The sequence below is a fragment of the Caretta caretta genome, chromosome 4 (assembly GCF_965140235.1).
Source record: "Caretta caretta isolate rCarCar2 chromosome 4, rCarCar1.hap1, whole genome shotgun sequence".
In the NCBI taxonomy this organism is placed as follows: Eukaryota; Metazoa; Chordata; order Testudines; family Cheloniidae; genus Caretta; species Caretta caretta.
The window spans coordinates 130,509,194-130,526,672 of NC_134209.1; the positions used below are offsets into that span (position 1 = coordinate 130,509,194).

The following is a 17,479-nucleotide window of genomic DNA, read 5'->3' on the forward strand; positions in this document are numbered from 1 at the left end:
ATTCATTTTTCATAGAGATTTTAATTTAAAAAATCTAAACCTATAAAAGAAATTAGAAAATGAAATGAAAGGCAGACATGAGTGAAGAAGAAACACTACCTTTTATGACAGGAGTTATGTAAAAATATGTTTCACATAAAACAGCATTAATATAAAATGACATTAGCAAAAATGTTATAACATTAGCTCTGCAAATGGAAAGGGCAATATGGATGCATGACATGAAAATTAACCTTATTACGAGGTGGCTGAAAGGCATTTGTGCACAGAAAAATACCACCTTTTTTTTGTTACCAAAATAACATGCTGCATATAACAAAAGTATGAAGGGTATTTGGTTTGGCTTCTGATCTTTGTGTTATAATTAGCAATGGTTCCTGTTTCCTACCACATGCAAGTATTATTTCTTTGGCAGAAAAACATACTTTTATTAAATCTCATTTGTTTTTAAAAAATATTTGATCACAAAAAGCTATCCTTTTATTTCCCATGAGCTAAAGAGTGAAATGTAAATCCCACTTTTTTTGTGAACAATTCAAGTGACTGTGAATGCATAAAATAACTCCCATTAATCCAAGTTTACAAAGTAATTACAAAAATTGCAAGTGTGTCTAATAACTTAGACACAGCGATGTGTTTAATGATGCATATTAATTTTTAGATTCACAAATTTAAAAAAATCGTAGGTTTCAGTACCTCCCCATAACTATGCCTGTCATCTGAAGAATAACTGATATATGGAGAATAGGAGATCATATCTGGGCGGTCAATGTTATAGATGGCTTTATTTTTAGGAAGAGCAGCCAAATCCTTGTAGTCAAGAATTTCATCTCCAAGCTTTGCCTAAGAAAAGGAGGAAAGAAAGCAGTAAAGATAAGAAGGAATGTGATCAGGATAAAATCAGAAAAGGACAGACCCATATAGGCAGAAGAACCAATAAATATTTAACTCTTTTATGACTGAGAATGTAAATATCTTTTCAGTGCTTACCACAAGATCTTAAATGCACATGGTTGTTTTCTTTATATATGTTGATGACTTCTCTGCCATTCCAGTTTAGTGTATAGTTGTAATGTTGGATAATCCTAGTTTTCTTCCATTTACATCCTGCTGACTATTAGCTATGCAAAGAGACAGCAGGGCTAATCTTGCAATCCTTGGCCAGGCAAAAGTCCATTTCTTCTAAGGTGATTTTGCATTGCAGTGTTTGTTTTCTTTTTCATTACAGATGGTAATGAATAATCATAAACTTATTTCCAATACTAACTATCCCCTGTCCAGATGCTGAAATGCTGCTAGTCAGTAATTTCTCCCATTCAAAAGAGCTGCTTATTCTATCCTACAGTTCCCGCATAACTAATCTGCAGTAAAATTGCATTACAGTGTACGATCCCTACCCTGCAACTGAAGTTAGGCTCCACCTCCATGGAGCTCTTTGCAAGATCAAGATTTATATTTGAAAGGCACCAAACTAAGATCCTTGGCCTGTAAATACTGGTGTAGCTCCATGGAATCCAATGAAGCCAAACCAGTTTAAACGAGGGCTGAGACTCTAGCTATAAGTCTTCTGCAAAACCTGTGATTTTCACAACACTCCATAGCTGTAGCTACACAACTCAGAGTGGGTTGCCCTGACCCCTCTTATGCCTCAGTTTGGATGGAGCATGATTTTGAGGTGGATCAATGTAAGTAAGCAATTTCTCTATTTTTTTATACATCTTATCTGTATGCAATACCACTCTGGAGAACACAGAACAAAAGAAGAATTTATTTCTGTACTGGAGCAAACATACAAAACACCTTATAAAATTCCAGGAACACTGTATAAAACAAAATCCCAGGAACAATATCCACGAAAGGAAGAAACTGCAGATAAAATGGAAAACAACCATCCTCCTAAAAATCACTTAAAACAATTGAAAGAGAAAATACATTTCTTCCCACTGCTTTGACTCACAGAGAATATATTTTGTCTCAGGTAATCTAACCCTTACAGCTGTTAGCTGCTTCTCAAACCCTCCTTCCCCCCTCCCCACCTCCAGGTCTTCTCTTTGGTGAGTATATCCGGAGTCTGGGGTAAACAAATATCTATTCTTCCTTCCATAAAGCTATCTCAATGAGTAACTGATCCTAAACACACTACTCCAGATGTGTCCCACCTTTAGCTCCTTCACTATCTATTTCACAGAGTCCTCATTCCTGATTATGAACCAAAAGATACCAAGCCTCATTGGAAAATATTATATTTTAGTATAATTCTTTCTACGCTGCCCATCCAAATATAGGAAATGTGGATGAAAACACATTTTGTTACAGACAACATGGCTCAGCTCTGCTCTCAATACCTTTTAAAACCATTCCATTATTTTCTGCAATCATTCAGTTCAAAATGATTACCCATTCTAACAGTGTGGGTGACATTTAAAATAGTGGGGGAAAAACTCAGATTCAAGCTGAAAGGCATAGATATTAAAATACAACATAAATAAGATTCATTAATGATCTAGAGTATTAGGTTTTTCAAAAATCATCCCCACTGTTCAGAAGTACTAAGCGATTCACATAAAATTATTTTGGAATATGTTATTTTACAATTGTGTATTATGATTTCCACTCCTAGTATGCTAAAATTTGACATGTTGAGTGAGGCTTTATGCAGCGTGAAAGCAGTCTTCCAGGTTCAGGTATCTCTGAGCAGAGCTCAGACCTAATTCTCTCTCTGTGAAATTCACCCCAACAATGTACTTTGTACTTACGCACCACCAAAGACATTAATGCAGAAGGCAGTCGGTATTTAAGTGGTACACAGGGCGCTCTGTGGGACCCTCTGCACTAGAGTGCAGTTCACTCTGGACATAATCCTGTGACCAGTGAAGTTAATGGAAAGATTACCATTAACTTCAATGGGCACTTGATCGAGCCCTCTGTGAGTGCAAGAAACCAGTGAAGTTTAGTTTAGTGTCAGTAAAGGGGGAAGGGAAGTATGTGTGTTTAGGGAAGGGATGGTGCTTGTTGCATTCTTTTAACAGGTAGCTCAGGGACTCCACGGGCATCCAGTCTTAGTTACAACACGTCTGGGGATTCTCACTGCTTCATGGCCTATGTGCACCTCCTCAAGGACTGTACCTCAAAAGCCATAATATAGCCCCATGTCCCTAAATAGTTAAGATTTACTGTTCTGTTTTAATGTGACACATTCAAAAGTGTGAGAACTATCAGTTCACAGCTTCTAACCTCCCAATCTTCTCTCTGTACTCTTTCTTTCATGCCATCCTTCTGCTCTGACACATTACAGAGGTACTGGTCACAGCTCTGTTGTTCAGGCTAAGTTGAGTTTTGCATGTAAAGTGCAAATATGCATGCCATGCTAAATCCTTTGCTGGAAGGGAGTATGAGAGTGGTAGAGACTACTCCTTTAAGGTATGTCTACACTGCACACTACTGGCGGCAGCGTGCAGGGTGCATGTAGCTGTACGCTGCAGGGAGAAGAAGGCTGTGTCCTCACTGCAGGGTGCAGCTACACATGACAATGGAAAGCTCCAGCAGCAGGACAATACACGGCTAGAAACAGCAGTGTAGATGGGGGAGACGCTGCTTGGGTGTGTAAAGAGCCATGTAGGGTACATACCCTCAGGGGTCAAGCGTGTCTTTACTCTACTGGCCTAATCAGTGCCTCACCATCCGCACTGCTATTTATACCTGTGCTAGGGAGAAATGCAGTGTATATACTCTACACGCCACTGTAAGAAGTGTGTAGGGAATACCCTGAGATAACGTTTGAATTCAATAACAACTGGTTTGAATTCTCCTCCTGGATATCTACATGGGAGTTATACAATCTCAGAGCTTACTGACAATTAATAATGTGAGAATGAGAGACGTGGCATTCCCCAGGGGAATCTTTTTCTCTGACTGACACAGCAAGCTTGCTTCTTTTGAAGTATCAACTCCCCCTAAATAGCTATGTCACAGATACTGACTTAATGAGACATTTTGAAAAACATAGTTTAGACAGAGAATGAAAACAGAGGTTTGTCCTAGACTATTAGCAGCCCATGAAATATACTTAAAGTAATCATATGCTTCAAGAAAAATGCTTGAAAGCAAGTACTGTACCACAGCTACATATTTGCCACTACAGGTATAAATAAATAGAAGAATGTAAAAAAGTAAGAGAAAGGCATAAGGCTAGAGAAATATCTCACATCTAGTCAAGGAAAACATGCTTAGGAGAGAACAGTCCCAATGTACAGTGAATATGTCTGTGCTGATGATGGTTGTGGCCATGCCATTATTACAGGCAACGTTTCAAAAACATGTCAGTCTGCAGCCCTATGGAGTTCCTGCCAGAAAGGCAAGCGGAAATACCGGCAGGCACCTTTATATGAGCCAAACCCTACTGTCCTCACGCAGGCTTTAGTCAAGCAAAATTCCCATTCATAGGAATAGAAATTTTACCTCAGGAAAGACAGCAGCCTTTGGCTCCAAGGTATCTCTCTGTTGGTCTCTGTGTGATAAGTACAGACACCTCCGCTCCATATAATAAACGTCAAGTTATAAATTGGTAACCTGCTGTCTGCAGCTATTCGCTCTGGGGTTGCTAGTGTGCAATGAGCAAGACCTGTGTGCCTCAGGAACACTGCATGGGACAGGCAGGTTAGGAAGTGGAATCCTGCAGCGTTCCCAGAGGCACAGGCCTGGCGAGTGCCAGCTGTGCTGATATTTGCTGCTTTGACCGTTTTGTGACCTTGAGGACGTGCTTATGAACATGATCTCCAGATGGCTGTCACAGCAGGTACTGAGAGTAACACCCACCAGGGGCTGGAAAAATTAAGCAATAGAAGCTTTTTCAGCATTTATTTAACTATTTTAATACTCATTACAGCTACTCTCTCAGCTGGAACCTCTTGGTTCTTTATATCCTTAGGAGGCCTGAGACCCTTCCAACTGCATTATTAGTAAAAAGTCCCAAATCTGTTCCCATTGAACTCAGAGGCAAATCTCTCACTGACTTCACTGACATTAGAAGCGGGTCCCTAATTCCTTTCAGGTTAGAAAGAGTGTGATCCTGGAAACGCAACATGTGCATGCAGAGGTGCACTTGCATGCAATCAATTGCAGAATCAGGACCTATGTTTGTAAAAATCTCACCATGTCAAAATTAGATCTGCTAAATCAGTAGTGTTCAAGTCTAAATTTGTAATCTGCTTTGAGACTGCTGTTTACTTGAACTTTTCTTTCCTTTGTAGATACTTTGCATGTTTGGTACAATCTAAATCTAAGTGGTAATCTAAGACCTAAAAATATACAGCAAAGGAAAAGAATAAAATGGCCAATATCCTGTTATTTTTAACTATGGTATTCAAAAGATTTAATGGGACAACGTCAATTCTGATTTGCAAGAATCAACAAATAAAGAGGTTTTGAAGATATCAACTTTCTGTGCAATAACAGAATATGTTAAACAACAGTTAACAGTAAAAAGTGGTACACCTTTCTTTCTGTCTTATAGCAGGGACTGCAGAAGGGGATACTTACATAGATCACACGGCTTGGGGAACCTGATGTACTTGAAGCAGGAATGGAAATAACACTCTCAGAGGAAGTTCTAGTTTCCTAGGACAAAAATCAAAAGGAAATTTATCCATGGCTTCCTAAGAAAGAAAGAGTGTAAAAGGTCTGTGAAATTAGACCCATTCTGTGGTTGTACCTATAAGGTAGAAGCTACTATCAGTAATGAACAGGGATAGCTCGGACAATAACTAGATCTGACAGCTTAACACTACTAACAATATGTCACCCCCAGACAAGACATTTCTGGCTTTAGGAATACTGTGCATGACTATCACTGTACTCATGGCAAAATCCCTAGATCCTTTTCTGCAGAACTGGTGCCGAGCCATTCGGTCCCTAGTCTGTAGCGGTGCATGGGATTCTTCCGTCCTAAGTGCAGGACTCTGCACTTGTCCTTGTTGAACCTCATCAACCTTTTGGCCCAATCCTCTAATTTGTCTAGGTCCCTCTGTATCCTATCCCTACCCTCCAGCGTATCTATCTCTCCTCCCAGTTTAGTGTCATCTGCAAACTTGCTGAGAGTGCAATCCACACCATCCTCCAGATCATTTATGAAGATATTGAACAAAACTGGCCCCAGGACCGACCCTTGGGGCACTCCACTTGATACCAGCTGCCAACTAGACATAGAGCCATTGATCACTATCCATTGAGCCCAACAATCTAGCCAACTTTCTATCCACCTCATCGTCCATTCATCCAGCCCATACTTCTTTAACTTGCTGGCAAGAATACTGTGGGAGACCGTGTTAAAAGCTTTGCTAAAGTCAAGGAACAACACGTCCACCGCTTTCCCCTCATCCACAGAGCCAGTTATCTCGTCATAGAAGGCAATTAGATTAGTCAGGCATGACTTGCCCTTGGTGAATCCATGCTGACTGTTCCTGATCACTTTCCTCTCCTCTAAGTGCTTCAGAATTGATTCCTTGAGGACCTGCTCCATGATTTTTCCAGGGAAAAATGGGGGTTGGGGGCCTAACCACCTTCGAGGATCTGGGACTCTGTCTCTTTTGCTCTCTTATTTTGAGTACAACAGATTAATATTCATGCCAATCTTAGTATGGCACGTATTCCCTGTTTTTTTTAAACTAGTTACTGCATTTAGAATGTCATCTAAGTCATGACAGAACTTTACTGCAATGTTTTTGGTAGTTTCCTTTATTGTGAGAAGTAGCATCAATTATAAACAAAAAAGAAGGTCAGCGAGACACAACAACTAGAAATGAATGATCTTGAAGTTGTTATTCAAATTGAAACCAACCTGTGGGATCCACATTTAAATGATAAAATAATGAAAATAACATTTATTCCCTACATTATCCTTCAGCCATGTACCTTAGCTCCTCATAAAATATTTTCTGCTTGTATGGAGAAACCTGTGCTTGACTGCAAGTGGATGTGAATTTTGCCATGAGTACAGTGATAGTCATGCACAGTATTCCTAAAGCCAGAAATGTCTTGTCTGGGGGTGACATATTGTTAGTAGTGTTAAGCTGTCAGATCTAGTTATTGTCCGAGCTATCCCTGTTCATTACTGATAGTAGCTTCTACCTTATAGGTACAACCACAGAATGGGTCTAATTTCACAGTTGTCTGTAGGAGTCATCCAGTATAATTGTCTTCAAAAAGGCCCTGACTAAATAATTTATAGAATTTGATTAAGAATTTTACAATAAACCTTTGATCTCTAACATGACATTACCTTACCAAAGAGAAAATACTTGATGGCTCTATATAATGTGTCTCTACCAAAATAGTGATACATTCCTATTTGTCATTGTTAATATTGCATTTTTGCCGCTTCTATGATTTTCTTATATGTCTTAAGAGCTAGATTGTGAGATCCTTCCTCACACTAAGTAGTGCCTCATTCCACAAGTAGTCTCATTACTTTGGGACAACTTGTGGAGTAAGGCACTATTCAGTGTGAGTAACGGATCACTAAACAAATAGTTATATAAAAAAGAAACAATCGATCTATTTTGGAATATCTGGCTGATTATGAAGTGCTTTAGAGGAGTTTCATCACCCTGTTTACTTCTCAAATTTATACTGAAAGCCTTTTCTCACCAGGACATCAGCACAAGGGTGTGCGTCATTGGATATTTCCACTACACGGCTAAAAAGACTCCAAAATCAGGTATGTAAGTAGAGTATTATTAGATAATGTTTGGAGAGTGTGGTGATATAAAAGACCCTATAATAGTGGCAGTACAGTTCTGTATTTGAAAGTTTCTCAACCTGTGTTGTTGGGTACATCACATCTTTCTCCAACTTGGGTAAGGGGCCTGAAAGTGTCGCCAACATGTAACCCATATACTCTACGGCCTCCTCTTACCTCAACTGCCATTAGGTTTTTGCTTAAGCTCCAGTACTGCAGAGTTTAAAGTTCAGTTCTAGTCGGAAAAGGAATTAAGCATGCAACAAGTGCCTGATCCAAATTCCTTTGAGGTCAAATGTACAATGGCTAGAGAATGGCTAGAACCAGGGAGAAGGTAGGTACCTACTCTGTGGGGACAGAGCCAGGACCCCAGACCGCAGTGGGCTGAGCGGGGCCGGCAGCTGCCTGGGCTGGCAGGAGCCGGCGGACGGAACTCCAGACCGACAGGCTGCCGGTCTGGGGTTCTGGCTGCCTGCCCACCCACTTCCCTGATCCCAGTAGGGCCAGCCTAGGTGAACGGAACCCCAGGCCGGCAGTCGGCTGAGCAGGCCGGCAGCATAAGATCAGCATTTTAATTTAATTTTAAATGAAGCTTCTTAAACATTTTGAAAACCTTGTTTACATACGACAATAGTTTAGTTATATAATGTATGGACTTATAGAGAGAGACCTTCTAAAAAACATTAAAATGTATTATTGGCACGCGAAACTTTACATTAAAGTGAATAAATGAAGACCTGGCACACCACTTCTAAAAGGTTGCCTACCCCTGTACTAGAATGTCAATCAATTGCCACATCCCACACAGTCACCTTCACAAGCTGTGCTAACGGTTCACCCCTACCCTTTATAAAATTCCCTCCTTCTCTTTTGTTTCTCCTATATAAAAAGGTGCTGGTAAATTAAAACAAAAAGCAAAGTAAATGAGAGTTAGTGCTGAACAACTTTTTGGTCCGGTTCTGTATTTCTTACTGAAGCAAAACTCGCCCTGACTTTTATGAGGTTTACTCATAGAGAGCCTCTTTCACTCTGCTCAAGATTAGGGGCACTTGCATAGCACTTGAGATGTGTGGCTAATCCGTCAGTCTTTAAACAAAGTCCTAAGAGGGTGCTTTCTGTGCCTTAGGGGGAAGCCCAGCTAGCACCTGGCCAGCACAACAGTGTCTACTGTTCTTTTAAAGAGGAAAAAATATTTAACTACATAGGAACATATGACTAGAAGCAGGGCCGTCCCTAGCTCTTCTGGGGTCCTATGCAGCCCCCCCCCCCCCCCGCGGGGGGGCAGGCAGGCAGGCCTCCATGGTGAGGGGTGGGGCTGGCTTGGGGGACAGCGGGGAACCACACCCCAGCACTCCCCAGCAGCACGACTGGGGCTGGGCTGCTGCACTTCCTGCTGCCGTTAAGTGCAGGCCCGACCCTGCTGCAGTCCTCAGGGGAGTCGGGGCAGGACTGGAGCGGGGAAGAGGGTGGGGACGGAGCAGGGCTGGGGCTTTAGGGAAGGAGTGGAGTGGGGGCGGGCAGAGCAGGGGAGGGAAGAGGTGGAGCTGGGACGGAGGGGGGGGCATGGGGAAGAGGGCGGGGGCTGGAGAAGCACAAATTTCCTGGTGCCCTACTAGAAGCACATCCTATGTAAGCAAGTCCAGTTCCCTGCTATCACAGGCGCCCCATCATATAATCCCACTCCTAAATTTATCAATCTCTACATTTTCAAAAAGTTGCATGGAGTTTTAGCCAGCAACTTCCATTAATGAATTGAGAGTAAAATGAGGTGCAAGTCTGAAAATGTAGGATATACTGTTATGCTGAATCAATAGCTCTTCTACCAACTAAAATACTTGGTTGTCAAAAAAGGTCATTTGGAAATTTTTTTGTTTTTGTTTTCTATCCTGAAATACCACTTGCTATTGACTGAAATTTATGAGGCAAAAGGTTAATTGGCTACTTTACATTTTAAACACTCACTTGAGTTCAGAGCTCTCCAAAAATGATGGATCAGAGCAATCATTTACCTCTCCTAAATACATGGGTACAATACATGGGGCCATGACCTTTTAGGATGAAGCCGAAAATAATGTTTTTGAAAGCTGTACGTCGGTCAGAGATGTAATTGCTAACACACCAGATGTGTGGGCATTCTCCTTTCATAGTTGCTGCCCTGAATTCTGTCCTGTCCTGTCCCATGCGTTTGGAGTATAATTTTTCTCAAGCCAAATCAAAGCTCTTTCAAACAAGACCACCGCTTGATGCATCTAGAGAAAACAATCCAAAAGACCCCACATTTGGCCTCACTCCATTAAGCAAGACGGTGGTGTCTCAGTCGCACTACTTGAGACAGACCATGTCCCTAATTATTGATTAATTTTCCATTTTTCAGAGTCAGCTCATCCATCAACTGTTCTTTTAATTATTAAGATTCCCAGAACTCCTTCTTTCCACTACACACAGAGAGAGATCATCCCCTTTCCACCACACAAGTCATCGTAGTTAGTATTTATTTAATATCAGAGGTTAAATTAGGTTGAGTAAGTGTGACAGCTCTAAAAAAAGCAAAAAAAAGGTGCTAGAAAGAGATTTTTATGTAAGGAAAATATAGCGAGATTCCAATGATGTTTTATTTGTAGCCATCTAAACAGAGAGGCTGCCAGTGCACTAATCTTTCGTTACATCCTAATCTAATGACAAAGAATTCATTCATATACCTCAGGCGAAGAATTTCCTTAAAGGATAGGTTTAATCACCGACTAGCTAAAATACAGACTCTAATAAATAAATTACTACTGCGCCAATTGTATTGTCATTTAAAGTACTGTGGTTAACAATCTCAGTGGCCAGTAGAACAATAAGACAATGTAATAAATTAAAACTGGCTTAAAAGATGTTTCATTTACCTTGCTTTTTTCTTCAGTCTTGGCTGCCTGTCTACAGGCTGGATGCCAAATGGAAGTACCTGAAAATAAAAGCCAGCACTTTGGTGAATTCTGTCCTGTAAATGCAGCTTTCAGCATGAAGGGCAGAACACTGATCTCCAATAATCATAGAAACCAGGGTGAAATCCTGGCCTCACTGAAGTCAGTGGGAGTTTTGCCATTAACTTCAACAGGGCTAGGATTTCACCCATGGTTTCTAAGTCAAAATATGACAACTTTGGGATACTCAGAAATCATTAAACAGGCTTAGCTCTTTTTTAAATTCTTTGAAAATTCTTTAAACTGTAACAACCCCCTACTCATCAAAACAAACAAAAAAACTCTCTATGTCCCTCATTATCCTCCGAATAATGTACACACTTTGGTCTAGATTCTCAGCTGGTGTAAAATGCCATAGTTCTATTGATTTATGCTGATTTACATTAGCAGATAATCTGGCCTGCTATCTTAATTGCTCATGACATTAACATTCATCTTGCATTCCCTACTTATAAGTGGGACGTAAGTTAAATACTACCACACGAAATTAATTCAGGGAGATTGTATAAGGCAGTGATACTCAGACCTCAGTGGTTCAGGAGCCAAATTATCAATCAGCATTACCCAAAAGAGCCACAGTAGTGTGAATTCATTGTTTCATTTACTATAGTAGTATTCATATTTAAACAGTTTGATGGGGAAATATTTAGTTTATATATATATATATACATATTCTCACAGCAAACAAGTTAATAATTTAGTGCAAGTTGATAACTTGTATTGATTAATAAAATAGTAAAGCATCCTGATCGGTTAATAATTAAATCACATAGTGTTTTAATATCGTGTGTTGCAAAGAGCTACAGGAGACACACTGAACAGCCACTTGCGGCTCGCAAGCCACAGTTTGAGTATCACAGGAATAAGGCAAAGAGAACAGCAAACAAATATAGAATGAAGCCAGCCTAGAAATACAATACATTGAAACCAGAAGGCCATGGTGCAGTAGACATTAGAAAAAAACTACACAAAGTAGTCTTATTTTGGAACATATTAGCAATCAAGCTTCAAAAAAGAGCATAACTCTACCTGGAGAATTTAAATTTAAAAACTATGTCCATGAAGTTAACACAAGATGCTAGACTGTTATGGTCTTTTTCTTTTAGCTAAATAAGTGTGTGTGGTTTTCTCTGAGCAATAACTAAACTAGCAATATAACTGCTATAGCAAGCACATTATCAAACAGAAAAATGGAAAAGCTTCATCTGCAGAGAACAGGAGAATCGACCATTTGAACCAGAGCAATTTGCTTGATATATACAACAACAACAAATCACCTATAAACAATCAAAAGGGTGCAAGTGTTTCAATAAAATGTCAGCATGAGTGAGCTTCCTTAAGGAAACAGACTACAGGCCAAATTCATTATCTCAAATAAGGATAATATGAAGTGCTGCTGTGTTACTTATGTTTTATATTTACCTCTCTTTTATAAACAGTAGCACAGTAATAGTAAAAAAACCCAAACGTGCAGAATCCAAGTCAATGAGGTTTCCAAGACAGGACAATCTTGTGTCCCTATGCACCACATTTGGTCTGGAATATTTCACCTGAATTTGGCTACATTAATTTAATAATTTGGGAACAGGATATCAGGGTTGATTTATATTTATGTTCCAAATAGGAACAGGAAGCAATGCTGTTACAATAATGTGACCTTCACAGACTTTCTGGGCATGAAGATCATTGAAATACTGTGGAGAAAGTATTTTTGGGGTATTGCAGGTTAATGAAATTGAGCTGGTAAAACTGTTCAGTGCTGTTTCATGAAGAGCATTTTCAGAGGGAGGACTGGGTGTCTGTGGGGGTGAAAATTAAAATTTAAATAAGATAAACATATATGCAACAAAGAGAAAGGGAGAGAGAAAGAGAAAATTAGCACAGAAACTTAAGAGTCAAAAACAAAGTAAAATCTGAAAAGTCAAACATAACATCAGTATGTTCAGAATTTAGAGATAAGCTGTATACAGATAACTATACTGAATATATCAGTAACTGCAGAAAACAAGATGGGTCCAAAAGCAAAACTCTGAACTTTGGGACTGTTTGAATCAGAACAAAAAATCAGCAAACATCCATCTTGTAATGTCTTTATAAAGGATTAAACTGAAAACCTGGATTCAGACACAACTGGAGTGTTTGAAATCTAAATTCAAATTTTGTACTTTGGTATCATCTCCAAGACTGGTTTTAGCATTGATTTGTTACAGGATTTCACAGATTCCTACTACTGCTGAGCAAATTGGCTTGCCATTAACCAAGGAATCACAACATTCCCTGGCTTCTGCAGTGAGTAAAGTCATGGATCACATTGGCACTCAGTGAACTACTATAATTTGCTCTAAATCAATGTGACAATAGAATAGCGGCATTTGTGATTTTAAATAATGTAACAGCAAATCTTATGTAGTTAGTGTCTAATTTTCTCTGTTTAAAGAATAAACACAAAGAACGATTTAAGTGTACTACTGATACTTGCAGGTTATAGAACCAAGCTGGGTAAAAAACATTAATCTTGGGTTCATACATCAACTTGCTAGTTCCCTCTGCCCACTTAGTTTCTCTTTCTGTTTTGCCATGAAAATGTACTGCCAGAGCGGCTGTGCCCAGATGTTTATGCTAGAGGGGGCTGTGTTATAAATGCAAGATATTGTTTTAATAAATACATTAAGGATCAATACTAACAATAACTTTTGTTTGTTTACCTTGCAGATACATTTCTTCTCCTTCTGCAAACATCTGACTGCATCTGACACATCGTGCACAAGCTGGGTGATAATGTTTTTCTCCGGCCTGTTGGGGAAAAGAAAAGGTAATTATGGATAATGCAAACTCTAGACAGCACTGCAGCTTATTCAGTGATTACACCTTCAGATTTCATATTATGTTTCTGAAGAAAATATTTTATTACAGGTAATTTTCTTTCAAACTTTTAATTAAGTAAATTATTATTAATCAGTTAAATCAAGTTATTAAAACCGCAGTGCTGATTTTAGTTACAGAAGATACACCTTTAAAAATGAAATATAGTTTTGATAGTAGGTCTGATCTGACCCCATTTAAATGAATGAAAAAATTCCCATTGACTTGAATTGGCCATAACATACTCCAAACTGTTGATAGAAGCCAGTGGTTGCAGGTTCCAGTGACATAGGGAAGGATAGGAGAGCAGTCCTGGAGGCCACATTTTGGCTACTAGGTAAGAGATTGAAGTCCAGGACCTCCATAATAGTGTTCTCTGACATGCTTCCGGTTCCACACAAAGGGCCAGTTAGACAGGCAGAACAACGAGGTCTCAATGTGTGGATGAGACAATGGTGTAAGTAGGAGGGGGTTAGATTTATTAGGAACTGGGGAACCTTTTGGGAAAGGAGGAGCCGATACAAGAGGGATGGCCTTCACCTAAACCAAAATGGAAACAAACTGCTAGCATATAAAATTATAAAGGTCACCGAGAAGTTTTTAAACTAAGGACTGGGAGATAGCCGACAGGTGCAGAGGAGCACATGGGTTGGACAGAAACATTCCTTGGGAGACACTTTTCAAAGAGGTTACTCTATATCCTAGTAAAGGGCGGAGGATAGAAGTTGGTAAAGTACAGGGGGGAACTACAGAGAAGCAATCCACAAAAAAGAGACCCATTCAATTACATCACATGAAGGGAGACAACTAAATATTGACAAGTGAAGTACGAGTGTAAAAAAAGGCTTTGCCATGGACCACATGAAACATTATGCATCAAGTACAGCAGACCTGACTCAGGCAAAACACTACTGGTTTTACAAAAAAACCCCCCATGGTTTTACAAAAGGTAGATCGTGCCAAACCAACCTAATCACCTTCTTTGAGAAGGTAACAGATTTTTAAGACAAAGGAAACGCAGTGGATCTAATTTACCTTGATTTCAGTAAGGCATTTGATATGATTCCACATGGGGAATTATTAGCTAAATTGGAAAAGATGGGGATCAATATGGAAATTGAAAGGTGGATAAGGAATTGGTTAAAGGGGAGATTACAATGGGTCACAATGAAAGGTGAACTGTCAGGCTGGAAGGAGGTCACTAGTGGAGTTCCTCAGGGATTGGTTTTGGGACCAATCTTATTTAATCTTTTTATTCCTGACCTTGGCACAAAAAGTGGGAATGTGCTAATAAAGTCTGCAGATGCCATGAAGCTGGGAGGCATTGACAATAGAGAGAGGGACCGGGATATCATACAGGAAGATCTGGATGACCTTGTAAACTGGAGTAATAGTAATAGGATGAAATTTAATAGTGAAAAGTGCAAGGTCATGCAGTTAGGGATTAATAACAAGAATTCTGGTTATAAGCTAGGGACGCATCAATTAGAAGTAACGGAGGAGGAAAAGGACCTTGGAGTATTGGTTGATCACAGGATGACTATGAGCCGCCAATGTGATATGGCCGTGAAAAAAACGAATGCAGTCTTGGGATGCCTCAGGCGAGGTATTTTCAGTAGAGATAAGGAGGTGTTAATACCATTATACAAGGCACTGGTGAGACCTCATCTGGAGTATTGTGTGCAGTTCTGGTCTCCCAAATTTAAGAAGGATGAATTCAAACTGGAACAGGTACAGAGAAGGGCTACTAGCATGATCCAAGGAATGGAAAACCTGTCTTATGAAAGGAGACTCAAAGAGCTTGGCTTGTTTAGCCTAACCAAAAGAAGGCTGAGGGGAGATATGATTGTTCTCTATAAATATATGAGAGGGATACATACCAGGGAGGGAGAGGAATTATTTAAACTTAGTACCAATGTGGACACAAGAACAAATGGATATAAACTGACCATCAGGAAGTTTAGACTTGAAATTAGACAAAGATTTCTAACCATCAGAGGACTGAAGTTCTGGAACAGCCTTCCAAGGGAAGCAGTGGGGGCAAAAGACGTATCTGGCTTCAAGACTAAGCTTGATAAATTTATGGAAGGGATGGTGTGATGGGATAGCCTAATTTTGTCAATTAATTGATCTTTGACTATTAGCAGTAAATATGCCCAATGGCCTGTGATGGGATGTTAGATGGGGTGGGATCTGAGTTACTACAGAGAATTCTTTCCTGGGTGTCTAGCTGGTGAGTCTTGCTCACATGCTCAGGGTTTAGCTGATTGCCATATTTGGGGTCGGGAGGAATTTTCCTCCAGGGCAGATTGGCAGAGGCCCTGGGGGTTTTTCGCCTTCCTCTGCAGCATGGGTCACTTGCTGGAGGATTCTCTGCACCTTGAAGTCTTTAAACCATGAGTTGAGGACTTCAATGGCTCAGACATAGGTCAGGGGTTTGTTACAGGAGTGGGTGGGTGGGATTATGTGGCCTGCATTGTGCAGGAGGTCAGACTAGATGATCATAATGGTCCCTTCTGACCTTAAAGTCTATGAGTCTGCTGAAGTCAAGTATGAGTTCAGACGGAGTTTTCTCTGAATTAGGAGTGAGCACACGATTTGGCTCTATGTAAAGTGTTTCATATCCTGTTTCCCTGGGAAAGTGTGGTTGAAAACTAATACAATTAGTATCAAGTATTGTTGCTGTTGAAGTGTTTCTACAGTACTACATTACAACATGGTCTGTAAGTCTCTTTATTCTGTGCAGTTTCAGCATCCAGGCAATAATAATTAATCAATGCTAATAATGGCATGCTGTTAGAAATGTAACTGTGACTAGGTGGAGGATCTGCCTGATTACTTATAACTGACAAAGTCGAAGGGTTCAGCAAATGTACCACAAAGCATAATCCTGGTCCAGTAGTTGCTTTCTAACTACTCAGTACTTGGGTCTGATGAACTCAAGTTTAAATAGTCTCTGTTTTTTACTTCACTAATGTAGGCCTTGTTTAACCCATGAAAACCTATTACCATACAGATGTGTAACACTAGTGCTAAGAAAGAAAGCAATCCATTAACTGAATGCTTTGGATCCTTTCAGCGGATATGGGAGAATTACATCAACACTGATAAGGAAGGTGCTACTGAAATGTTTGGAAGACTTGTGTCTATAGAAGAGAGTTACTATAACTCTGAGGTGCAATAACAGCCCTTAAAAATATGTTTCCTGACGCAAAATGACAATTTAAGCCATAGAATGAATCAGGTATAAAAGAAGACAATGGCACTGTCAGGTGGTAGACCTTTTTGCTGAACAATGTCATCTGGAGAAAACACTAATATAAGCAGAGTAGTGACATTACATGTATCACTTAGCTACTGAACAGATATAAAGGTCAATTCTGTTTTTTTATTTCATCGGTGTGGTATCACAATATCTGATCATAGAGTTTAGCTTTTTTCAGTTCAGATATTTGTATTTCTTTTAATGTTATACCTTTTATAACAAAAACATACAGAACTTTATATATACACAAATATACAATAATAAATTGGCCGATGGAGGTCCCTATAGTTACACTAATGAGACCTTCTACTTCTTTTTTAGTGCTCCGTCTTGCAAAATGCTGAGTGACTCCTGTAACCCTAGGGACTGAAGGCATTCAGCACTTAGTATCAGGCCTTTAGGTCTAATATTGCTTGTTTGTGTCCATAGGTTTAGCATAGATGGACACAGAAAGTAAATCAGAAAAACCTAAAGTTGGGATTTAAAAGCAAAAAAAAAAAAAAAGAGGACCATTTCCCTTGGGAGGTTAGTATTATATGGGCAAATGCTAATGCAGAGCAAAATCTCAGTAAATTTGATTGATTTGGTCTAGCAGGTACAATTTAAACCCTGGCTAAAAATATCTAGGGGAATTCAATGACTTTTTTCCCC

The 17,479-nt window shown here is 39.6% G+C and overlaps 1 protein-coding gene across 17 annotated transcripts in view; it reads right to left on the reverse strand.

Moving 5' to 3' along the window:
* ABLIM2 (actin binding LIM protein family member 2) overlaps window positions 1-17,479 on the reverse strand; it is a 214,829-nt gene that overhangs the window by 65,208 nt on the left and 132,142 nt on the right. For 15 of the 17 annotated variants that reach the window (XM_048848971.2, XM_075128053.1, XM_048848965.2 and 12 more), the window contains 4 exons: window positions 13,407-13,494; window positions 10,624-10,682; window positions 5,539-5,616; window positions 697-843 (listed from right to left, as the gene is read on the reverse strand). In XM_048848971.2, the coding sequence (XP_048704928.1) occupies window positions 697-843; window positions 5,539-5,616; window positions 10,624-10,682; window positions 13,407-13,494 (372 nt within the window). The remainder of the gene's footprint in view (window positions 1-696; window positions 844-5,538; window positions 5,617-10,623; window positions 10,683-13,406; window positions 13,495-17,479) is intronic. The other 2 variants (XM_048848975.2, XM_048848970.2) reach the window with 1 other exon arrangement.